Genomic DNA, 26,443 nt, shown 5'->3' on the forward strand with positions numbered 1-26,443 from the left:
AAAGTTATGTATTTTTATTATTTGTACAACTTTGTAATACATGAAAAAGTTATACAATAATTACAAAAAGAGTTAGAATAGAAAAACTGACTTTACCAATTCATATACAATAAATAAGATTTTTCTATCTTCACTGAAGAGATAGAAGGTTACTGTCTTGAGCCAAATTTCTTGCAATAATATGCTCTAAAAGTTTGCAGAACACATCAATGTGTTATATTGAAACTAAAGGACAATAATTTTTTTATTTCACTTTTAGGGGGATTAATCAAAATTCAAATTCTACCAGACAATAGAGCTTTCAATTTTAAGAAACTCTTCCAAAGGTTTAATAAACTTAAAACTAAGTTTTCTTAGTCAAAACTCTAGTGCGCACGTTTTCTTTGGTTTTGGGCTAATGTGCGCGCAAGTAACCGTGTTACAAAAGTTGGCGCGAGTGTTCGAGGGTTAATATCTTTTGACCGGTAAAACCAACTCTTATGAAATTTTGCATATATATTCGTAGTGTGAAAAGTTCTCGTTTGATATTAAAATGATTGAAATTAGGTAAATCATCTTGGTTAAAATCATTATAAATTATTGTTAATTTTGGTGTGGTGTATTCGATTGCTCATAACTTTCACATTAAACGTCCAATCAAAAAACCATTCAATAGTGATCTATCCGGCTATATTACCTGCCAAATGAAACTAATAGCGTGTAAATCGGTTTGGCCATCTCTGAGAAACAGGCGTTCATTTGTACATAGTCAAAACAGGTTTTTCAAGGCTAACTTTTAAACTGCTTGTCTGTTTTCAATAAAACTTAGCAAAATGTTTAGTAATAGTAAGAGCTTTCGTTTGGTACTAAGATTGTTAAAATTGGTTGCGTGGTTCCGGAGAAAACCGTGTCACGTAGTTTTCACATTTTTGCTTATAACTTTCAAACGAAAAGTCAGACTACGAAACAATTCAATAGTGATATACTAGGCAATAATACCTTTCAAACAAAAGTAATAGCGGTCGAATCGGTTCAGCCATCTCCGAGTAACAGGCGATAGAAAATTCGGAGCGAACACACATACACACATACACACATACATACACACACACACACACACACACAGACATTGCTCAGTTCGTCGAACCCTATCGATTGGTATATGTGACTCGGCCCTCCGGGCCTTGGATCAATTTCGTGTTTTTCGACCAATTTCTAAACCTTTGTTATATAGTATAACAAAGGTAAAAACAATAATCCTAAAAGCAATTGATCTATTTTTAATTTGACTGAAAAATTGACTCGGTTATCTTTCGGATACGATTATTCGCAATGAAAGAAAATTATAAAAAAAAATAAATCAACAACTTCAATATTATACCTAACAAAAAGCTAAACAATGGCATAAACATTTTTTATAGCCAAATCGACTAGATTATTTGCAGGTTTAACAATCCGCAGAGAAACTCTAAATTTGTATAGAAATTTCTGATTTTATGGGGCTGAATCAATAATCGTGAATATTTTATGAAATCCAAAAGCCGAACACTATGAAATTTTTTTCCTTAAACATTTACACGAACAAGATTTAATTATACACGAGAAAATTATTGTAAGAAAGAAATTTTTTGCTTAATGAAGGAGAGTGAATAACTGTAGCATTTTATGATATTCACTAGAACTCCTTTTTACCTACATATTTATCCTGATGCGATGACCTTTCATTTCACTTGCGTAACAATGTTCCACCCACAAACTCGGTCCATGGCTCCAATTTCTCGAATCCCACACTTTCCAAGTCTTGCTCCACTTGGTCCAACCATCAAGCACGCTGCGCACCTCTGCGTCTGGTGCCTACCGGATTTTAGGCTAACACCATTTTTCGGGGTTGTTGTCCGGCATTCTCACAACATGTTTCGCCTATTGTACCCTTCCAGCTTAAACGACTTTCTAGTTCGCCAAGGAACTGCGCCAGTTAGTGTTTAATCCTTTTGCTCTATGCTTTTTGCTTTTCGAAAACGGCCAGTGCTTTCAAGTCCCCTTCGAGCATTGTCCACGTTTCGTGTCCGTAGAGCACTGCCGGTCTTATTAATGTTTTGTACAAGTAAATTTGGTACGGAGGTGAAGCTTATCGGACCTTAGGGTTTTGTGAAGTCCGTAGTAAGCACGACTTCCGGTCTGCGTATTTCTCTGCTGCAGTCGTTATCCGACGTTATCAATTACCCGAGGTACCTATACAAATTTCTTGGTTCCTTTTAATTCAGCCTTTACGTTTCAGTTTGATATACTGCTTAGCAGCCGTCTGAAATGTCCTTCTAACAACGTACAGATCGTTAGCGAAACAGATATATTGGCTAGATTTATTTAAGATCGTGCCCCGCATGTTAAACCCCGTACGTTTCGTAACACCTTCTAACGTGATGTGGAACAGGTGGCAGGAAATATCATCGCCTTATCGTGTTTCAAAGGGGTAACGCATCCGTAATCCTCACACAGCACTGTACACCATCCATAGTGGCCTTAATCAGTCCTGTCAGCTTCCCGGAAAAGCCGTTTTCGTCCATAATTTTTCACAGCTCTCCACGGTCGATAGTATCGTAGGCGGCCTTGAAATCTATGAATAGATGGTGCGTAGGGACTTGGTATTCGCGACATTTTTGGAGGGTCTATCGCAACGCAAAGATTTGGTCCGCTGTCGATCGCCCGGCCGCAAAACCGGCTTGATAACTTCCCACGAATCTACTTGCTAGCGGCGATAGCCTCGGTACCAGTGTTCTTCAGCTCCATGTTCTTGAGCTGCGTGATGGTTTCCATCACTTCACATATTGTGGAAGTTGGCGCATAACCATCGTCCACCACACTGATGTGGTCATTCCCACTGCTGTCTTAGTATTCCGTCTCCGCGTCATTCAGGTACACATTACAGTGCTACTTCCACCTTACGATCACCATCCGACAAGATCTCTTCGTTTTTATCCCGATATGGTTCGGATAGTGGCACAAAGCCTTTGTTTCTTGTTAAATTTAGGCTTATCCTAAGAACGATACAGCTGTTCTATGTTCGCGCTTTCCATTTCTTCCAGGCGACGCTTTTCGTCCCGCAAAAACTGGGTTTGCTATCTTCGTTTTTGTGTAAGTCGTTCCACGTTTTGACAGGTCCCCATGCTGGTTCATCGACGCCCGCCCTTATTCTTCTCATCTAACATCCTCTGGTACTCCACGTCGAACCAGTGACTCTTTTCAGCGAATCCAATGGCGCCTTCCGCTGTGCTGGTGTTAGCTGCTTTGTCGCTATCCCAGCAGTCCTCGAGAGGTATTTCGTTAAGCTCTCCCTCATCCGGTAATGCAGCCTCAAGCCTTTGCGCGTACTCAGTAGCGACTTCAGGTAACTTGAGGAATTCACGATTTTGCACCGTGGCAAGCAACGGTACTGAATGTTGGTAACAATGGAAAGTCTTTGGCGTACTTAACCATCAAAAGGTAGTGGTCAAAATAGACGCCAGAATAGGTTCTATCGTCGATGATATCCGAGAAGTGTCTTCCATCAATCAAAACGTAGTCGATTTGAGAGTCCTTCTGTTGTGGTGATCTCCAAGTGTACCGAGGCAGTGGCGGAAGTGGATACTTCGTATTTTTGGAGTTGGTGAAGTCAATGAGTCAATGGCCGTTTTCATTCGTAAGCGGACGTGCGCTGAACTTTCCAAAAACCGGTATGAATTCCTCATCCTAGTCAACCTGAGCGTTGAGGTCTCTGATGACGATTTTGACGTCATTTCTTGGACAGTTGTTGTATTCACTCTCAAGCTGCGCTTAAAAGTGTCCTTATCATTCTCGTCACTTCCTGGGCTGTGGGCAGTACGCGTTGATAATGCTAATATTGAAGAAACGGCCTTCAATTCTCAACTACCACTACCCAATCACATGCCACTACCCAATCACGCGCTTTTGCATGTCACCCATCATGATAAAAGCTGTACCCAACTCTGTATATGGCCGCAGCTCTGGTAAATGGTGTATCCATTTCTATACGAATATACAATACCCAAGTAACAATTTGGGTTTTATTGCACTTTTATTATGGCATTTAAGACCAAAATTGGTCTTGAAGACCAGCATAAGAGTACAATAAAACTCACATTGTTGCTTGGGTAGACCCCTTCCAGCATACGTCTTGTCGGGCTACAATGTTGAAATTGCGGGTTCTCAACAAGTCCGAAAGGATACGGGTACTTCTCAGAAAATTGAGAGACTTGTAGTTCCATTATCATTAGTCCTTTTTCGTTGCTTTGGTCTATGCCGTTTGTTTCAGTCCGTATTCACATTATCAGTACTTAGAAATCTCATATTCAATTTATACAATACGCCTGAAGTGATGCAATATACTGCTCATTCTTTGCTGTTTCTAGTACAGATGAAATGAACTCAGCATTGCCAACCTGAAACCAACAATTTGAGCGAATCACTTGCGTTCATGTTCGTGGTGTTCTCTACATTCTTTCATTTTAGACAGTAGTGAATGAAATCAAATATATCATTCATTTATTTTGAACTGCCGATTACAGCATATGAAGTTACAATAGACGTAAACATTGCTCCAAAGTTTTAATTAATTTACTTTAACTAGATTTTGGTTGATTTTAAAATGCAGGTAGATTTAAAAAATAAATTATAAGGTCTAAAATATCAGTGAAGAGCAAGAATATTGACTGACAGGTTAATCGAGCAATCATTTAGCACTGCAATTCATGAATGAATTGTTTTGAAAAGTAGAAAACTGAGAAAGACAAACACTGTCAGCGGTTCAGTAGTCATGTTCATGGGTTGATAGATAAAAGAATGTGTATAGCAAAAAAATGTTGATACAATTATCCCGAATCGAAAAAATATTATTAATCAGAAAAGACATAAAGCGGGTTACTTACAAAATTCTGCCAATTTAATTCAAAATTTAATTCAAAATTCTCTATTTAGATTCATTCCAATTCGAAATTTGCAACAAAATCGAAACTAATTTTAGTCAATCATAACCAATCATCGTATTAGTAAAGTAAAATTTGAAGACCCCAACTAGAAATAATACAAGGACACTACAAAACATCAATAAACGAAAAATAAAACAAACACAAAACCATCACAAATCTTTTTGACGTGTTTTAGGAAAACAACAAATAAATGAGACAGGAAAAAATAACCTTTTAATGTTTCTGTAAATAAACAAGTTTGTTAAGCTAATGCAAGTACGCATTTTTTGATTATGTGCTGCATGTAATCGATTACCTTGCGCTTACGAAAAGTATGTTTCCAATTAAATTCTCTGGGCTCGGTTTATCTCGATCGAAAATCTCGGAAATAAACAAAACAATGTCAGGCAGTTAAGCTTAACATAATGAAAAACTTTAAAAATATTAGTAACTGAACTGAGTAACTGGGAAAGTATGAGAGAAAAATGTTAAACTTTAAGCAAATCTTTCCCAGCGTTTGGATAGTAACTCGGGTGGCACCTCCTACACACGCAGTATTGGATGTGCAACACCCTGTGGTACATGTATACAAGCGAAGTATAAGAACAGATAAAAGAAGCAAAGAAGCAAGTAAATGGTTACCACCTGCAACACCCACAGCGGCAGTCTCCGAATTTGTTTTATTGCATTACTCTATCAGCCGATAGACATAGCCAACCTATGGCTATCGGTATATTTCAATGCTTCATTTGCAGTTGTTAGGTAATATCGTATTGATAAAAGTTTGCTAACTATTCGCACTAATTCGAATAGATCGATGAATTTGCAAGAGTTACATCCGCAAAACGAAATTTATTCCTATTTGAACGAAATTGATTACAAATGAAAGGAGAGTTTTTCAAACCGTTAACTTTCAAATTTTATGATGAAAAAACAATAATGTTTATCGCGTTGTAGCAATGCGAAGATAAAAGTTAATTCAGCTATTTTTAATAATTTTTAAAAATTACGTTAAATTGAAGTAAAAGTTATATTATATCGAGTTACGTTATTTCGAAGTTGCTTCAAATCGAGGTTACTTTATATCGAGCTATTACTGTATTAGTGTTATTTCAAAATAGTTTACATATAGCATCGGACATTCTATTAATACTTTCAAATTATAGGAGTTTCTGCCAAAAAAATAGCAAGCTCAAAAGATTCATTCTACTATCTTATACTTGTATAAAAAATGTCTATCCTTCGGCAATCCCACAATATTCAAAACGGTAGGCTGGTGGGTCTACATTTCGAGGAATATCTCTGACGGCGACAAACCTTCCACCGTTCCAAAGCATCACTTCCGTGTTGGTTTGAGGTAGTATTTACAAGCGCGGCAAGCTACTGCCTGTTTTTTGTAGGGAAAGGCGTTAAAATAACCCGGAAATTTTTTAGATTGCCACCAAACCGTAGCGTAGAAAGAATGTACGGACAGTATCATTGCTGCGAGTTTCAGGACAACAGCAGCAGCAGGACAGAGCAACTTCTCCCATTGCAAATTTGCTGCTCTATGACCAAAGATGGATTGCCTTCCAAACCATCATACTCGGAATGCCTTAGATTATTTCGTGTGATCATACATGTTATCGAAGCTAAACGGACGCAGGACTTCTACTTCGCCGTGTAGTGTCATACATCCCACCTGTGCTGTGACGGATTCGAAAAACGTTTGCTTTAAATTAAGCACCCTCTCCGATTACCGCACAGAATCAGCCAGAGTTTCACCTCGGTGAAAGTAATTTTTCGCTTAATTCATATTTCCGTTCCTCTGTCTCGAATAATACAGTTATAATAATTTTGAAATGATGCTCTAAATGTCACCCCTATCGCTGTGGCGCCCCACGCTGTTACACGTTCTGCGTAAAGGAAGTGCCAGCTCTGCATAAATAAACATTTCAACATTCGATAACGTTGACTTACTCGTAAACAGATATTCTAGAAAGCAAAACAACTCGTATGCCACCTTTTCTATTGAGATAGCTTCCGTATCATAATAGGGTAAATCTCGCAACTGGAAAATAGACACTGCTCCAGTACCGACATGTTGTTTTTGCTACGTCACCCTAACTCGAGACGCGAAAGACACCTCCCAAATCCGTAAATCAGGTGCAGAATGCTAGATAAACCGTAACCCTAAAACAAGACTAAATACGCAATTCCCACCGTTCTCGGTTAGCTTTTGACTTGCCGGACACACCGAGCGGGAAAAGTCAGGTGTCTTGTCTTGCCTTAAGCTAAAACAAAAACATGTTCGCTTGAGCGGCAGTATCACAATACGTGGCTGCGGAGAACAGACAATGCGGACATGCTCCCCCAGGACAGGCTCTTTCTGTTCTCTGGAAATGATTTGTTTTCATACTCGAGGTTTGGGTCCATATATGCGTACACAATCGTAACGGATGGCGGATATACCCTTTTCTATTCCATTGATTATTCAACACCAAATAAATGTTCAACCGGTACGTGTATTATCATGGTATGGCTTTGAGTGCTGCCTGGGAAACTGTTAAAATTTCGATTTTGATCACAACGCTGTAAACAAACATCGTTATATGTTTGGAGTAGCGACCCTGAGTTTACCTAAAGGGCAACGGGAGCCAATGTACCCAGAAAAGGTACGAAAGGTGATTTAGGTCCGGCACATGGGGTGCATCTCATGTCCTAATCTAGCACGGTTGAATTCAATATTTTTTGGGTGCTTAAAAATTTAAAGCGAAAAAGGCGACTTTATCCACGAATTTCAAAAATGCTTGAAAGTTATACTTTGGATTCCACCGTAACATTTTAATGTAGGTAATTATTTTTCGCAACGAGATGACTAGGTAGTAGTTATGGGCATAGGTCTTTAAAAATGTTTATTAAAACTAACTTATTTTTTTGAAATCTGGACTATTCTTTGTCGGAAAACGCCTAAACTTTGAACAATGAATTTCATAAATCAAACTGAAAAAATAGAGTGCTTGAACCAGCAGCCAGCTCCCGTCAGCCACGAAAATATGCTAAAAATCAGCAGCTTCGAAAAACAGTAAAACTCACTAAGTCCTAATATAAGTCTAAGTCACTAATTGAAGACGGAAACTTTAAGAATGCTTATAACAAGTAAAATATGAATATGAAAATGGTAGTAAATCTGCGTTTAAAGTTAACCAAACAACAAACTACGCATTACAATGAAACAATAAATAGGTTTACACTAACAAAACTTTTGAAAATAAAATCACTTCGTCGATTGTATGTGACAGGAAAATGTCGAAACGATTCATGTAAGCGATGGTTGATACGCCATGTTTCCACACGCAAAAGGTATTAGTACCACTGAAATGAGCAATACAGTTGCAGCAAAAAAGAATAGTCGTATACAGGGCAATGCAGACGGAGCAAGAAAAAAATCATATATATCCGCTAGAATCCTATGGGACTTTCGCCATTATTTGAGCGAAGTGACACCGATCAATGTACACAAGTTCTGATTATAGAAAAACCTAGTATTTGTTTTCCCGCAAAGAGGTAAGATTAATTATAAATTGAGTAGTAGAATTAAAGGAAACCTCTCCAATCTTTTCGTGTATGAGAGATAAGATGTTTTTTTGTATCTTGTTTATACCAATAATTTAGAAAAACATTAAAGTCGAACACGAAATTATTGCAACACAATAAATTTAATGTCAATATCAAAATACAAACCACAGACATAAAGATGAGACACTGGCGTTAATTCTATCATCTATGCAAAGGCTACGCATCGCGGCACTAGAATATTGCTTCAAGCATTGAGTATAAAACCGTGCAAATGTGAAACACAGTATTAAACCCTACAAATATAAGTTATTCCGCAACATGCCTAACAGAAGGTGGTAGTGTGCAAGCGGAATGTGTAGGACAATACTTTTCATGGATTTTCTTCTATTTGTCATGTCTGTTGGATATTTTACAAACGATCAATATAAAACCAAACTTGCAGGACAGTTTTATACAATTTACATAAATTGGATCAATGATTAGATGTTATCATTTGAACAAGCTAAATTCCCTATTATTTGGCAGTAGTCATTTATGTTCCCTGTACCTATATAAAACTGACGACCGTCAAAACGTAAGAAACTTTCGCAGAATTACGAGCCTTTGTGCTGCGTCAAAACTATTTGAGATAATCGTGAGTTGAGTTATTTTGTCCCACACTATGAACTATTAGTCCACGGTTCAGCATGGTTTCATGTCTGGTCGCTCCGTTTACCCAAACTTCGTTTTGCATTTCGGAAATGGAGAAAAAGAAGCAAGTCGATGTAATTTACACGGACTTGGAAGCTGCTTTTGCTAGGATTGATCATACAATATTATTGCATGAACTTCCCCGGCAATGGGGCATCTCAACAGATGATTCAATGGCTGCTAAGCTCGTACTTGTGCGGAAAAGTACTGCGTGTGAAGCTTGCTCCTGTATTTCTTCGCAGTTTAAGAACATGTCTGGAATTCCGCAAGGTAGCAATATGGGCCCTGCTCTTTTCACTGTTTTCCTATGACGTCACCTTTCTATTGGGTGGTGGTTGCAGACTTGTATATGCTGAGGACCTGAATGGTTGCCGCCGCCTAAAAGAACGCTGGTTCGAGAACACAAAAAAGTCTGGTTTCCCAACTGTCGACGGTCATCTGTCAACAGCAGATGCTCGCGCCAATAGTCTCACAGTTGAGTAGACTACGCCGCCATGAGCCTCTAGGTCTGCTTCTTCTGCGTTGTCTCTGCGGATTCCATTTTCGTGGCTTCCTGCAGATTTCGTTCGCTTCTCTCCTCCAATTCACCTCCACCTACGCTTCCGAATCTCGTTTCTGGCGCTGATGATATCGACAATCGAGTTCCAAATTGGAAATGCAAGTGTGAGGCCAGCAAGTCCGAATAATGTCCAGTCCGGGCTATGTTTAACGAAGACCTGCAGTTTCCTCTGCTGATACACATCACGTTCCGCAGGTAATAGTAGGAATAGCGTCGATTTTCGCCTGGATTCGATTAAGAACCACCTTTCAGAGCACTTTAGGAGTGATACCGAGCAACATGATGCCGCCCTAGTTCCCATATTCAGATAGGATCCTTTCTTGGTGACTTTAACCAAGATGCCTTGCATCTAGTTCACCGGAAATTTTGCAGTTTCCCAGATATTGCTGGAGAGCTGATGTACCATTTGCGGTGACAATACTGGATAAGCTTTCAGCATCTCGGCTGAAATGCAGGTGCTCTGTAAGATTTCATATATTTGAATGCTGCTTCAATTTCAACTAATGACGGCGCTTTGGAGTTGACACGGTCGATGCGACGTACTGTGGGCGTCACGCGCTGCTGATATTGGCCTGCAATCACTCTGATTCGTGTATGCTCAATCCTGGTTTTTGCCGTGTTTGGAATTCATTCCATTCCTATCTCATGCGAAACCCGCACTCGTGTGGTTTAATTTTCTCTTACACACACGTCACTGCAGTCACTTATTCGAACGAACACGCCGACATAAGCATCCCTTTAAAACTCCCGATCTTATTTTCTTCCTGCTCGGCAACGAGTTTTTGCGCGTATGTGTTTAGTTAACAGCTACAGTTGTCACTCGGCGTTCGTCGTTGCGCCCAATCTGCTGGTGCCAATTACACGCGAAGGCGCGCACTCCCGCCCATGAGTAGAATCGAGGGTGGAAATGAAGAAAAGAAAGAAGGAAAAGTAATGCAAAATTTGTATCCCAGTGCGCCACCAGCCAGCCACCAGCATTTGATTTCCCACGAGTTTTTTGTCTCGGGAATAAGCTATGCAGGAAGACGATGCAAGGATGAGCGTGCGCGAGTGTGTGGGTAGTAAAATGTCTCACACAGCACCGGCGGCTGTTTCTTTTAAACAGTCCGCAAATACTTTTTGTTCAAATGCGGCAAGTGCACGTATGTCTTCCGTAAGAAAAAGTTACAGTCTGAAGCCCGGTCTGATAAGATGCCTCGTCAGCTTTGTGCGGCGGCGAATGCTTCTTGATCGAAACGTCTTGCGAAGGGAAAAGTAGGCTCGATTCTCAGCTTGAATGCGTCGTTGAATCTCCTTACTCGTATTATTGTCGGCGGTGACCAGAAATAGACTAAATATAGGAATTCATCAATCACTTCCAGTCCATCGCCATCAATAGTCACTGTCCGTGGGAGGTAATTCTGTATCAACATTTTTTCGTTCGAAAATAGAATTTCTCATTGAAGGGGTCAATTCCGATGTAGTGGTTATCATTCACGCCTCTCACGCCGAGGTCCCGGGCTCAAATCCCAACCCCGCAGAAGTCACGAATGATTCAAGCTGTTAATAATCAAAACTATAATGACTATAATCAAAACAAAAAAAACAATCTCATGAGCAGCTGCCGACATCTTTCGTCTGTTGCAACATTCTGCTTTTCAGTCAATCCGTGCACCGTATCAATGAAGAGTGGTGTGGTACTGGCTCAAGGTACCACCTAATGAAGCCTCTTGTCCATGGGCTTTAGAGAGTAATATTGGATGAAAAATAGTTAAAAACATAAAAGACATCGCCACTTACGCACCGATAATAAACAGTTCGCTCGCTCGTTCGTTCGTTCGTTCGTTCGAACGGACTGTGGAATACGTAAAACCACCCGGACGATATCACAGTATCAAACCACTGCACTGGTCATAGTGATAATGTCCATACCAAAAAAATGCACTAACTGGGACCTTCTGTTTTCGTGAAATCAAATTTAAACTTGAACTTTCGATTAGACATTAGATTAGCATTTGAATTTGAATCCGGACTTGCCGTTTTGTCAATAATTGGTTCAAAATTGAACTGAATTGGACTTCAAACTGGACTTGAATTGGAAAATTCAATTCAGCTATTTAGAAAAATAGCTGAAACATAACATTTCGATCGCCAGTTTATAAAAACAAATAGGGTGACGGAGCTACCTCATCATACGTAATCACGATTCACACTTAATTTTGAGATTTAAAAAAAACTTATCCACAAGTACTCAAGTCCAGTGTTCGAGATGAATCTTTCACTTCTTCCCTGTACATTCATTTCCTGTACACCCATTTTTTTCCATGTGTGGACTCATTACTGCGACCAGTATAGTTGATCTATTGTAATATCGCCCGGGTGTTTGCTGTATGACCTACACTGCATTTCTTTGCTATAATCGCTATTGAGTGAGCGATATGCTTATTTTAAATTGTATGCGTGCTTGCGTGTATTGGGGTTTACCCTTCCTTCAAAGCTTGATCTACTTTGCCCACTTATTCCTCGCTGCCAGCATTATCCCATATTATAGCCGTCCCTGGCGAGGACTCATTCGTACCTCTGACCAGTACACTTAACTATAGGAGGGACATTTGCACTGTCAAGAGGCTTCAGGGGGTAAATATAGAATTCAGCACGAAGGAAGGGTAAATGGAGGGGCCTGAGAATAAACCCATGCTAAAGTCACTTGACATCGACTGGCTTGATTCTACTAAGATTCGAACCCACGACCACTCGCTTGTCAAAGCAGACTCGGTAACCTTGCGGCTACGGAGCCCCGATTTAAACGTACACCCATTTAAACGGATAAAATTTTTCGGAACTTTGATTTTTACAGAAACAAATTTTATTGTTCAGCGGCAATTCGTCATACAGAAACTGCACTACGCCATAAACAAGATCTGCTTCCGTCTGTCATTGACAAACACAATTGTTTACAAAAATCAATGCATGTATTCGTTATGCCGTGTGCACAAGCTGTCCAATTTGCACAAGAAAGTTCAAGTAGTTTTAATCGGAGCTCAAACTTCGATGTTTTTACTTCGAGTGATCTACTTCTGAAGCGCTTTGTCATATTCAAAGCGAATAGAAGAACCAACAGGACTTTTATTTTTGAAAAAATAGTGAAAAATAATGATTTTCTTACATTATCTTTTACCTATTATGAAGAGTCAATTCATAAATATTTATGCCAAGTATTTATTTGAATTTCATTCGCATCAAAAGGGATTATAATGCTTCGTGCCTATGTCGGGTAAGTAGACGGAGACCCGCCGTAGACGAAACCATCCAGCACCCTAAATCTGTATTGTCATGAATGATTCTGGTCATATAGGTATAAAGTCACACGTCTTTTCTTTTTGTTGTTTCTATCATATTTATTATTAAGATGCTCCGTCCGAACTATAAAAATCAAAAGTGTACGGTGTTGGGCCGTGTCCGGCGCTGGGGGACAACCCCCTATGTCACGTACAACTACCGATCCAATATTAACGAAAATAACCGTAGGAGCTAGCACAGATCACAAAATAATGATAGCTCGAGTATCGAACGTATGACCAGAAGGGACTGTCGCACTAGAAAAAAAACCATCCCGTTACAACGATAGCCCAAGGTAATCGCTGTCAAGCGATATTTCAGATGGAATTAGTCTCCCAATTGTTATTGCTATCACTTAGAAATACGGCAAAATTTCAATTTTCCGTTTCATCCCCTGCTCGGGCTCTGTTTTTTTTTTGTTACACCAATCGAAACCATCTACGTAATGTGTAAGCTAGGGAAAAAAATCAATTCTCGCCGGAGATGTCCAAGAATAAGAAAAATTGTACAATCATTGTTTCCAAATACCGTCACGTAATCAGCAAGGCGTTCGCCAAAGGAATATCGCATTCAGTAGGGTGAGATGGCAAAAGACAGAAGGAATAAAAGTAGAACTAGACACCGTGTCGATGTCATCTCGATTTCTCCGTTTCCGTCGCTACGCGTCGTTCAGCTTAACTCACCGTGGGACAATGCTGAAAAGTGGAAAGCTTAATTTCCTATCAAAATATTGAATTTATAGGATATTAAAAGCTGACCTTTTCTTTGCTGGATGAACGATCGTTCCATCGTTTGCTTTTCTACCCCATCCATTGTCCCCACCACGCAGTGGACTGTTTTCCCTTCGCACGCCTGCCGTCCTTGAATCAGCGAACCGAGATGAAAATTAAGGGGGTGAATTATAACAAGTGCTTCACCGGTAACTGTTGGGGTTTAGGATTAATGACACAACGGAAAAAGGTGGCCTGGTGTGGGTGTGGCAACAGGACCGGTGATGATTTGTTGATTATTCGTCCAGTGACGCCTTCGCGAAAGGTTTTGAATTACTTTTGTCCGCAGGCGAACGAAGGATGAGTGTGGGCTATTAATTTGAGTAATTGCTTTTGTTTACTTTTATTTTTTTGCTTCTGCTCTGTTTTCCAGATGGTGTTACATTGACTGAAGTGGTCGCGGAAACTGCCCCCAAAGAGGTAGTACAGAAAGCGCTCATCGTCCCGGAAAAGGCATCTTCATTTAACGTACATCCGGAACGCTTGTGTCAGGATCAATGTTTCTACTGCGGTGGCAAGTTCGGTCTGTACGATACACCATGTCACATTGCGGCAATGAAGTCCACCGAAAGGCAGCAGAAGATCCTGGATAGTACGTATCGCGACTGATGTTAAACATTCAATCAATACAACAACTTTTTAATGAATCTATTTTCCCGAACAGGTGAACTGAAAATTAAGATTGATAGCTGTTTATGCGACGCTTGCTTTCGGCACGTGGACAGAAAGGCCAATTGTCCTTCCTATAGGAAACGAACCGAAGCAAAGTCTCTTTCATCGTTGGCTAAAATACAAAGCAACTCTGGCGTGTCAGCCGATGACAAGCAAGCGCAGGATGAGGTGATGTTGAATCCAACATCGATGTCGACAGAAAGTGCCGAATCAGAAATGAAAGATGGTCCGAATCAGGTATCGTCCGTCGAAGATTTGGAGGTCATGGAGGAAAAAATCCATGGCAACTGCTACGTTCAGAATTGTGGTGCAGCTGCTTCGCACACAATCCGCCGCAAATGGTTGCTCAAGATGAAGAAGACCATCCTGAAAATTATGGAGATAAATTTGGAACAAAACAATGCGACGTCGAACCTTATTCCAATCTGCGATGACCACTATAAGCTTATAGACCACCTGATGATATGCGCCATGTGCAGACGTCGATTGCCGAAGAACCACATCTATTACATAGTCAATGTGAGTATAAATTCTATCCCCTTCCAAGGAAGCCGAAATGCGAAATCTCGCTGCACAGGAAATGGGAAGACGATAAATTTTCCAACTTCTTAACTCCTTGCGGTCTGCACTTGCTTGCCGGTCTGGCAGGCGACAGTGGCTGAATTTTATTTCCCTAACCGGTTGCTTCTTTCTTGTACATTCTGCAGGAAATTCCGCAATTAGAGCGCCTTATCCAGGAGCAAGGAATAGCAATGAAGCTTGGCAATTCGACGCTAGTCGTGTGCAAATTATGCAGATACTATGCTAATTTGTTGCTTAAGCCACCGGATGCAAAATCACAGAAGGCTCAGTTCATCAAGAACTACAACCGAAGGTGGGTATCGTTTTTGCACGGTAGCGGTAGCACTGAGTACACCGGAGAAAGAGTGAGAAAAAGTTTATGATTGCCAAAGTTTAATTGGCTGTTTACAATCGGTTTGAAATTGTTTTTTGATTGGGTGTTTACGCGCGTTGCGTCGCATTTGCTGAGAGATACTTGTTTTTTTTTTTGGCAGAACTTCTCTGTTTTATAGAACCTTCAAGTTCTGTTCGATAATGTGTTTTTGTCTCTTCGGTTATATAATTGCGTAATAAATTAGGATATTCAATAGATATAGCGATCAGCGAGCGATGCTGATGAGAGAGAGAGTTCTTTAATGACAGAGCAATTTATTGTTGATTGGATTATAGCAAATGGTACGAGGAAGATTTTAAGACATTTACAACCTTGATATTAATTTGAATTTTCGTTATTTATCGTCCACGATTTATTTATGCAAAATTAAAAGATCCCTCCATAGCATGTTGTCAAATGGAGGCGCATGGTTAACTGTGTTTTGTTTGTTTATTAGAGACACTTTCACAGGTTAACTGTGGATAATAGGTACAGTCAGTCCACAATCATGGGTCACACACAATTGTGGGTCATTTTAGGTTTAGTTGCTAATTTCTTTTTAAATATGACCTAATCATTGATCAAATTATTAGTGCTACCTATGAGTAACGATTTTTTCAATCAATTAGCATAACATTCATGCATTAATCGGTAGATAAAGCTAAAATGACCCATAATTGTGTGTGACCGATGATTGTGGACTGACTGTATTCAATTTCTATATTCTTTAAAGAATAATTACTCCCAAGAGAGGCGATTTACAAATATGGCACAATCTTTAGCATGTGACCGTAATAATTTCGGACAAATAGAATTTTTATTTTTGCTTTTTCTAAATTTTGTCGACCAGTGCTTGTTTATTGTTTATATCACGATAAAGAATATTTGATCATTGTCGTCGCAGTTTGTAAACATTTTCTCGGTCATTTCTCAGTATTATTCGTAGTTAATTAACAAAATCATATGCTCTTATGTAGCTACTTATGAATTGGGCGAACATTCAAATAATTTAATGCACATTCGTTCATTGTTTCAGGTTGCTACAGTCTTATGAACGTGAAAACGAACAAGAACAATTAGCCGCCGACACTGTTGTTATAGAACCGATAAGAATAGTCACCAACCCGGACATAGTCATTTCGGATGGTGAGGAAGATTCGGCGAGCTTGTTGACGGTGGGTGAGTCCATTTCGCTGCAGCGCCGCAGACACCACTCACGTAAGTCTACCGAGGTTTCTGCTAACGATGCAAACTGTACTCAAATGGGTGAACTTGAAGAAGTTACAATAACACCGGCACCAAAGATAATTACTTCGGGTGCCAATGTCAGTAGTAACAGTTCCATCGTTCTTGATTCGACTGATGTATCCATTGAACAGACAGCGTCGGCGGAAAAACGCCGCAAAGATGATGCTCTCGATATGACAAAGGCTCTTAAGGCCAACCCGAACATTTCAATGCGTGAATTGTTTCCTGGAGAAGAGGAGCTCGGTATTCACATCAATATTCCGTTCAGCACTGCTTCGACGCGAACACCAGAAGGATGGGCCAAAGTTACAACCACTTTACAGTATGACGATGCAACACGTGCTCTGTGGGAGGATTTACAAAAACCGTACGGTAATCAGTCTAGCTTTTTGCGGCATTTGGTGCTACTGGAGAAATATTTCCGTAATGGCGATTTAATATTGTCGCCACAAGCTAAGAACAATGCTGCTTCATACTCAGAGGCTGTCCAGAATCGGCTTCGATCTTTCGATAATATTTCCACACCGTCTACTTCGTTAACGATTGTCGATAAGAATACTATCCTCCAGCAATTAGGCAATGCACCAATTACTATAATACCCACTGCCAAGTCTAGAAACAAACCGTCGACAGAACCGGTCAGTTTGCTTAAGTCTAATAATCCACACCTGGTTGCTGCTACAGGAGAGCCGGCAATATCAATGAAGCGAAAACTTTCCACTGATGCTACATTCAAACCTGCCACCAGCAAGCAGGACACTGCATCTGGCAGCAAAGTGATTAAATTAGACGAAACCGTTATTGCACCAGCCGGAAAATCAATTGGTATGGTACCTCCAGAGCTCATTAGTATCAACGCAAAGCAGAATGTTACAATTACATCAATTCCTTCGAGCAAATCACAATCCTCGACACTCCAACCACCTCAGCAACAGCAATCCCTCCTTCAGCCGCAGCAGTCCCTCTTGCAACCCCAAACGACCAACAAAAAGTCCCCGGGTACAAGCGGAGGGCGCGAAATTATCAAACTGCCCGATCAGCTAACGGAAGCAGAGCGGCGTGAAACGTCTAAACCTTGGCGACCAACCTTGATACCGATTACACCTGGCAGTTCCGAAACCATCAAAGCAGGTCCTCTGTATCAAACCGCTGACGGCCGAAAATTGCCCAAATTGGTTCAAGTTATGTCCGGTGGGAAACCGTACCACATTTCCATCAACGATTACAACCGCATGTGCATTTTGCGTCGCGAAAAGCTGCTTCAACAACAGCAAGCATTGCTGCAGCAGCAAATTCACCACCACCAGAAGCGGCTGCAGCAGCAATCACCTCCCACTCTCATTAGAGCGCCCACTCCAAAACAACCCACAGAAAACGTCACCAACTCCGCTGCCAAGATGGTTCAAATACCTAACCAGATCCTAGAGCAAAATTCTCTCATTCCCATCAACAACAGCGGGAACAATAACAGCAGTAACTCGGCGAAATCGAACGGTCCTAGCAGTGAGCTGCAGCAGCTGATACGCATGCGCAAACCGAACAGCAGCGGCAATTTGGCGTCAGCCGCTACGAGTGCCGCTAGCGCTACGGCATTCTTCAAAAACACCTTATCAATGAATGCCGCCAGCAAAGCCCTTTCCCTGCCAAACAGCACCAGTGTGTTTTCGATGCCCTCGCAGAGTCAGTCACAACAACAGCAGCAACATCCACCGAATGCAACCTCCCCATCCACCCCATCACAACTCGATCAGCTCTTCAAGAGCAACAACCAATTCCTGAGCAACTTGGTCAACCAATCGCAGCTCAGTGCGATGGTAGCAGCGGCAGCAGCAGCGGTTGCCAACGCCTCCGGTAACCCGATGCTAGCGGGAGCCGGAACGAGCGGCGGCTCTATTCTAATGGACAACTCAGCCGCCCAGTTGCTATCCAAAATACCAAAATCCCTAACTGTGATACCACAACAAAAACAAAGATCCTTGTCACGTGTCTCCTCGAACGAGGACCAAAGCAGTGCCTAAGCGAATGAAATCGATAATACAAGCAAAACTGAACTGCACACTAATCGTAAATGAAAGGTAGAACAGAACAGAAAAAAAGTTAGTCCACAGAAAGTAACGTGAACATGAAGAAAACAATGTTGATCAATTATTAGGATTTAGATTTTTCCTTCAAAGCTTCTCAAAAAGATAAAATATTGAAATACACACACATTAAGCAAAGAATATGCTGAACACCCTCGAGAACTAACAATTAATTGCTCTAGTCACTTTGGCTTGTCTTTAACCTATTTTACGAGTTTTCATTCATTATCGGTTTCTTTATTGCAATCGATGGAATCAGAGGCAAACGCGCAGGAAAACATTCCAACACGAGCGAGCACTGACTGACCGACGACCCTGAAAGCCTGATGATCAGCCGAATGCGAATGTAACAGCCAAAACAGGAAATCTTGCAACATCCTTTTTGTCGTTGATGCACATACGTTTTAGCAAATTGGGTTTGAATCAGGCGTCATACCAGCATATAGGCAGGAAGGAACAAAGCCAGTGAAGCAACAACTATTGTCACACTGTCACAGAACCTAATACAGGCCCCTAAATGAACCGAGAAAAAGAAAAAACAACAATTGGAAGATCAGTAAACATTACTTTGCATCGTTCTTCTTATCATAGGTTTTTGCTTTGCCGCAGGCGTAAACATTTAAGTTTTAGTATACAATGGCACTATAATTATTCATTGCAACTATAATTATTACAGATAACAGATAACTTATTAGGAAAGTTAAATTGGATCTTACGATCGTTATTATACTACATACGCCCCCCCCCCCCCCCTATGAAATACCATTTATACACCGAAACCATCAAATATCGCCGAGCTCTGAACTTGGTTACACTATATTGCAGATTATTTTACAATAGCGTGGATTTTGCTCCCATTATTCTCACGGCACGTATGTTATATAACCAACCTTTGTTTAGGTTTAGGCTTAGGCTGAAACGGTTCACGATAACAGAAAAACTCTGTCGGTAAATTATTATACAGTTGATAGGCGTACAGTTTATTCATTTCGCTTCGATCAACGCTGCGGAAAAGTTTTCGGCAAGCACCCTCTAGTGTGGTAAGATGAAAATATTACAATGAAACTAGCAGTAATGCACCTTTGTCTAGGTACATATGTTATGATAAGTAATGGTTTACAATAAGAACAACAAGACAGAACTACAAACGAAACTGTGGAGTAACAAATAGAAAGAAAAACCTATGAAAGAGCGAAACATATGAGATAGTTGACTATTATTTAATGAATTTTTAGGAATCAGAGTGTTAAGGACCCGTATTTTATCACACCTATCAATTGAAGATAAAACACAGAAACACATAATAGACTTACAATCTTGGATTAAAATACAAAAAAAGTGTATAAATTTGAAATAAAATTAAAGGTATTCCATAATAATTAGTCGGTTTTAAACTCTCAAAACATTCACGAAATGCGGCACTATTTTTTAATTTTCACTTTGGCGTAGCAGGAGGAGGGCGCAAATCTCAGCGCAAATTATCTCAACAATTATAGCAATCATTGCTGTCGTTTCCGATGCGCTATTTTTTTCCTTCTTTTTCTCCAACGGTGATCGTAAATAACCCGGAGAGGGCAGAAATTATTATTGTTCGGGATTCAATTCACGTTGCTACAGATAGAACATTTCAGCAGCCAATTTTCCATTCGAATAACTCTTAGCAAGGGGATTGTCTCGATATATTTCACACAATGTAATGTAAATTTTCTTGTCGGCATGATAGGGTACATATTCAAGTATTTTTGTTTTTATCTTATTTTTCATGGGAATAAATCTTCACTTCTGGTTGGTTTCGACTTGTAGTAGCAAGCGGTCTGGATTATGCTGCAGTGTAAACTGTTACTTTACTCGCGAATCATTGTATTTCAACTGTGAATTGGCAAATGCATAGTTTTTTGATATTATTTGTCATAACTTTTGCACCAATCTGAGTTTAAAAACATGCAAATTAGTACACAATCTTGTGACATTAACTCTAACACAAATGGAACTAAAGGGGCAAACCAAAAATTTTCTAAACTTGAGAAACAGCAATAATTCATTCGGCGTAATCGCCGGTTTATGTCACACATTTTTGTATAATACTACCTAGTAGTATTATACTAGTGAAAAAAGGGTTTCGACTTATAAGCTGAATTCGGATCAATGAAATAGCAGAATTCATTCGAGGCTTGAAATTTGTGAATGTTAACGAGAGAATAACCATGCGTTTCCTTTATTCTAGCAATCAATGGGGGCGCCTTGTTTATTACGGTTTCCAGTGTCAATCTGTGCAGTGGAATCGATGGAGAAGTCTTTGTTGTCCCAACTGTGATGGTAACATCAGCGACTGCATAAGCCAGCAAGCTACGAACTTATTTGATTTAGGTTAAGGATCAACACCTTAGTAGGTGTTCCTCAATTCTTAGGTCAATTTTCCTTTTAACATTTTAATTTTAACAAATCCGCCAAAAAGCTAGTGATTAAACGGTTAGTAAGTGACGCCTGAGCTAGCTTTGTTTTGCTCGTGCATTGAGCTGCTATGCTGCCCGTTCTTCTTGCACTCGACAATCGACAGTGACTGAGTCGAGCCGAGTTGCTCGACGTGACTTACAGAATAGGGCCCATAATTCCCAATATTTGCAATTATAAATAGAGGAGACTGCTGCAGGTTCAGAAATTTCGATTGTTTTATATGATTGTAAATATTTTTAAATGGCTGTAAATAGCGCCTCAAATCTTATTCTGAACATCTAACCTAAACCTTCCCGTATATATATATATATATATACTAGCTGACCCGACAAACTTCGTATTGCCACAAATTAACCTGTGTTGTACATAAATCATGAATCTCGGATGATCTTTGTCACTATCTCGAGTTTTGCAAGCCCCCCAGTGGGCAACGCTTCCGACGGCGGGTCACCGGCAACACTCGCGACCGGCTCGTCCTGAATGATCTAGTGTTACTATAGATAGTTTTTGTGGTCTTGTTATTGATTAATGTTTTATGGAAGAGTCTCGAATTTCTCGAGTTGGATTAGTTTTTGAGTTTCGCAAAAATTTCTGTTTTATTTGTATGAGAGTCCATATCCCCCTACCACAGGGGTGAGAGGTCTCTAACTATCATAAAATAAATTCAAGACTCAAAAATATCCTACATGCTAAATTTGGTTCCATTTGCTTGATTAGTACTCAAATTATAAGGAAATTTGTATTTCGTTTGTATGGGAGCCCACCCTCTTAAAAGGGAAAGGGGTCGTAATACACCACAGAAAAAAAATTCTGCCATCTAAAACTCTCGCATGCCAAATTTGGTTCCATTTGCTTGATTAGTTCTAAAGTTATGAGCAAATTTGTATTTCGTTTGAATGGGAGCCCCCCCCCCCTCCTAAAAAGGTAAGAAGTCCTAATTCATAATGGGAAAAATGGTTGCCTCCAAAAACACCCACATGCCAAATATGGTTCCATTTGCTTGATTAGTTCTCGAATTATGAGGAAATTTGTATTTCATTTGTGTAGAAGCCCCCCCTCTTGAAGTGTGGAAGGATCCTAATTCACCGTAGAAAATATTTTTGCCTCCAAAAACCTCCACATGCCGAATTTGGTTCTATTTGCTTGATTAGTTCTCGAGTTATGGGGAAATTTGTATTTCATTTGTATTGGAGCCCCCCCTCCTAATGTGGGAAGAGGTCCTAATTCATCACAGAAAAAATTCTTGCCTCCAAAAACACCTACACGCCAAATTTGGTTCCATTTGCTGGATTAGTTCTCGAGTTATGAGGAAATTTGTATTTCGTTTGTATAGGACCCCCCCTCCTAAAGTGGGGAGGGGTCCCAATTCATCATTGAAAAAAAAAATTGTCTCCAAAAACACACATGCCAAATTTGGTTCAATTCGCTTGATTAGTTCTCGAGTTATGAGGAAATTTGTATTTCATTTGTACAGGAGCCCCTCCTCTTAAAGTGGGGAGGGGTCCTAATTCACCATAGAAAATTTTCTTGCTCTCGAAAACCTTCACATGCCAAATCTGGTTGCATTTGCTTGATTAGTTCTCGAGTTATGAGGAAATTTGTATGGAAGCCCCCCCTCTTAAAGGGGAGAGGAGTTATAATTCCTCTTATAAAGAGGGGAGGGGTCTCAATTCACCATAGAATAAATTCTTGTCACCAAAAAAAACACCCACATGCCAAATGTTGTTCTATTTGCTTGATTAGTTCTCGAGTTAGGAGGAAATTTGTATTTCATTTGTACAGGAGCCCCCCCTCTTAGAGTGGGGAGGGGTCCTAATTCACCGTAGAAAATTTTCCTGCCCTCGAAAACCTTCACATGCCAAATTTGGTTCCATTTGCTCGATTAGTTCTCGAGTTATGAGGAAATTTGTATGGAAGCCCCCCCTCTTAAAGGGGAGAGTAGTTACAATTCCCCTTATAAAGAGGGAGGGGTCTCAATTTACCATAGAATAAATTCTTGTCACCGAAAACACCCACATGCCAAATTTGGTTCTATTTGCTTGATTAGTTCTCGAGTTATGAGGAAATTTGTATTTCATTTGTATAGGAGCCCCCCCTGCTAAAGTGGGGAGAGGTTCTACTTCATCATAGAAAAAATTCTTGCCTCCAAAAACACCTATATGCCAAATTTGGTTCCATTTGCTGGATTAGCTCTCGAGTTATAAGGAAATTTGTATTTCGTTTGTATAGGAGCCCCCCCCCCACTTAAAGTGGGGAGGGGTCCCAATTCATCATAGAAAAAAAATTTGTCTCCAAAAACACACACATGCCAAATTTGGTTCCATTTGCTTGATTAGTTCTCGAGTTATGAGGAAATTTGTATGGAAACCCCCCCCTCTTAAAGGGAAGAGGAGTTATAATTCCCCTTACAAAGAGGGGAGGGGTCTCAAATTACCCTAGAATAAATTCTTGTCACCGAAAACACCCACATGCCAAATTTGGTTCTATTTGCTTGATTAGTTCTCGAGTTATGCAGAAATTTGTGTTTCATTTGTATGGGAGCCCCCCCTCTTAGTGGGGGGAGGGGTCTCTAACCATCACTAAAACCTTTCCTGGCCCCAAAAACCTCTACATGCAAATTTTCACGCCGATTGGTTCAGTAGTTTTTGATTCTATAAGGAACACAGGACAGACAGACAGACAGACAGACAGAAATCCTTCTTTATAGGTATAGATATATATATAGGTGTACATATAAATTAGGTGTACATTGGCTTTAACTAGATGAAACAACCAATTATCCGTAGCAAAGTTCACGATTTTTATGTAGAAATAAACGTCTACTGTAAAGCATTTATTCCTAAAAACTTTAAGTTTTTTAGATGGTATAGCTACCAACGAGCGATTCAAGCCTTTTAAAAGATATATATTGCTAGTGGTCTAAAAAAGTTTTGTCGTTTTGGTTATAAACTATATTAATTTCAATTAACAACTACAAATATGAAGGTATCATTCAATTTAAACCATATTTTTTTATTTTAAAGGAGAGTTTAGAGGTCGTTGAAACACGTATTCTGTATTGCGAACGTATTGGTATTTCGAACGAAAGTGGATGGTATTCTTCATTCCGCCAGCAAAATCAAATGAGTAAAACGACTTGTTCGAAACAAGTCGAACGAAATAAAGACTCGTTTGAAATACAGAATAAGGGTGTGAGTCTAAAATCTTGCATAAATTGTGTCTTGCTATTACATATTTTTTCGAAACAGCTGGTGGAAAACATCTGTCAAAACTTGAACGCGAACGAGAATAAATCTGACGTAAGGTTTCCAATACTTCCAATCTGTAAAAATCCAGTGATGCTAGTGCCACCGCTAGTAATTGTCTAGTAGCTATAAAGTCTGTTTCTTCGACCTTTTGGGACGGAGACGTTTTGTTATTTTTTCTAAAAGGAAAGTATCGAAATTACAGTAAACAGATGGTATATTTAACTGTCGCCCCTGTCTGTAAACGTGTGTGGTGAAATCTGACTTTGAAACTTTTCGTTAATTTTAATTTAATAGTGAAGTGATTAAAAAAAGCCTGTCCAGTTAGATCCGGGGTACGATGCTGGTCTAACAAGCCAGTCGTCGTAGGTTCGAATCTCAACTGGGCGGTGCCCTTATTGAGTCAATAGGATCTTTACACTAGCCCCGTAGGTTTCCTGTACTCTAATAACCGGCTAGAAGGCTGTCGATAAAGAAGGGTCAAGTTCTGAAGGACGTTTATATACCCATGGCTTTGCTTTGATTGAAAAAGAAAATTATAATAAAATTAACATAATTGCGGTATCTAAGTAAAATGCATTCATAATTGGTTTAGTTATTAGCGTTCATAGTCTTTCATATTTCAGTGCGATAACTTGAATCTAAATTATGGAATGACACCTTGTGGTAATACGTAAAAAAGCAAAGCCATGGGTATAACCGTCCTGTTGAGAACTTGACCCTTCTTTATCGACAGACTTCGCAGCCGGCTAGTAGACTACAGGACAGTTACGGGGCTAGTGCAACGATCCTACTGACTCTACCTAGCAGCACCGTCTAGCCGAGATTCGAACATACGACGACTGGTTTGTTAGACCAGCATCGTACCTCGAAACCAACTTAAGTGGTAATACGTAGTCCTACGTAAAACTTTTTTTAAGATTTGCGTGGCGAAAGGTTTGTCTGAGTGTTATATAACGTCTCTTTTTCTCAATTTTTTAATAGCAATGTTTTGTGAAAAAATTGTGAAATAGCGATGATAGTAAACAATATGATTGTATTTTTCTATTATTAACTCTTATTACTATGTGATGCCATACAGCAAGTACAGTAAGTCAGTAGGATTGTAGCTGTCCTGTACTTTACCAGCCGGCTGTGAAGTCTGTCGATAATGCGTCAAATCTTAGAAAGACGTTTAAGCCCAAGGCTTTGATTTTTGGCATACAATAAATTAAAAATCATCTGAAAATGATTGCAATAAAATCTGCTTTGAACCCTCCAAAATTTTTTTTTTGTAAAAAAATTTAAAAAAATTTAAAAGAATATTTAAAAACTAATTATTCTTTTCAAACTACATCACATGATATAGGTTTACAAACGAAACTTTCCACGAAAACATAATGGTTCTTGAATGTCTTATGGCGAAGTTATTCACCTTGTCTCATTGTTCCTGCTGTCTCACTGTTGACTACTTTACCCTGATAATTGTGCTATTTCAAAAATTTGCCTTGAAACAAACAAGTGACATGGTTTTGTAAAGAGGATGGATATGGCTTTCAAATGAAATAGAAAAATTACGGCCATCTTGGATTCACCCGCCATATTGCATTTTATCATAAAATCACCTTCTATGCAAGAAGCGCACCAACCGATTTTAAGTTGAAGCCCACCATTCAAAAGCTGCTTTCATCAAATTAGGTGTGCATTGGCACAAACTAAATAAAGCCATTATCTATCATCTATAATAGCACCGAAGGCGTAGATTAAATTTCTGTCAACTATTTTTGATGCATATTTAGGCTCACAAAGAAAATGGGTATGAAATGGGGTAGGCAAACGAGAAAGCGTCCAACATAGCTTTCGCCAGCCCAAGTTCCTCCCTAGCGCCTCCACGCGACCATACCCGGTAATACTCTATTGAGTAGCTAAGCTAGGAGGTGCGATGCTGCGTGGTTCCCGGATGCCTGATCTTAAAGCTGAGATTATGGGCAGATG

General features: G+C 39.8%; 1 protein-coding gene across 5 annotated transcripts in view; it reads left to right on the top strand.

Moving 5' to 3' along the window:
• The window catches only part of LOC128740202 (uncharacterized), a 160,455-nt gene extending 140,326 nt beyond the window's left edge, over positions 1 to 20,129 (top strand). For all 5 annotated transcript variants that reach the window (XM_053835733.1, XM_053835734.1, XM_053835732.1 and 2 more), the window contains 4 exons: positions 14,209 to 14,427; positions 14,500 to 15,026; positions 15,215 to 15,381; positions 16,478 to 20,129. In XM_053835733.1, the coding sequence (XP_053691708.1) occupies positions 14,209 to 14,427; positions 14,500 to 15,026; positions 15,215 to 15,381; positions 16,478 to 18,707 (3,143 nt within the window). In that variant the 3' untranslated portion in view covers positions 18,708 to 20,129. The remainder of the gene's footprint in view (positions 1 to 14,208; positions 14,428 to 14,499; positions 15,027 to 15,214; positions 15,382 to 16,477) is intronic.
• The last annotated feature ends 6,314 nt before the right edge of the window (positions 20,130 to 26,443 follow it).

This window comes from Sabethes cyaneus, chromosome 3 (genome assembly GCF_943734655.1).
Source record: "Sabethes cyaneus chromosome 3, idSabCyanKW18_F2, whole genome shotgun sequence".
Classification (NCBI taxonomy): Eukaryota; Metazoa; Arthropoda; class Insecta; order Diptera; family Culicidae; genus Sabethes; species Sabethes cyaneus.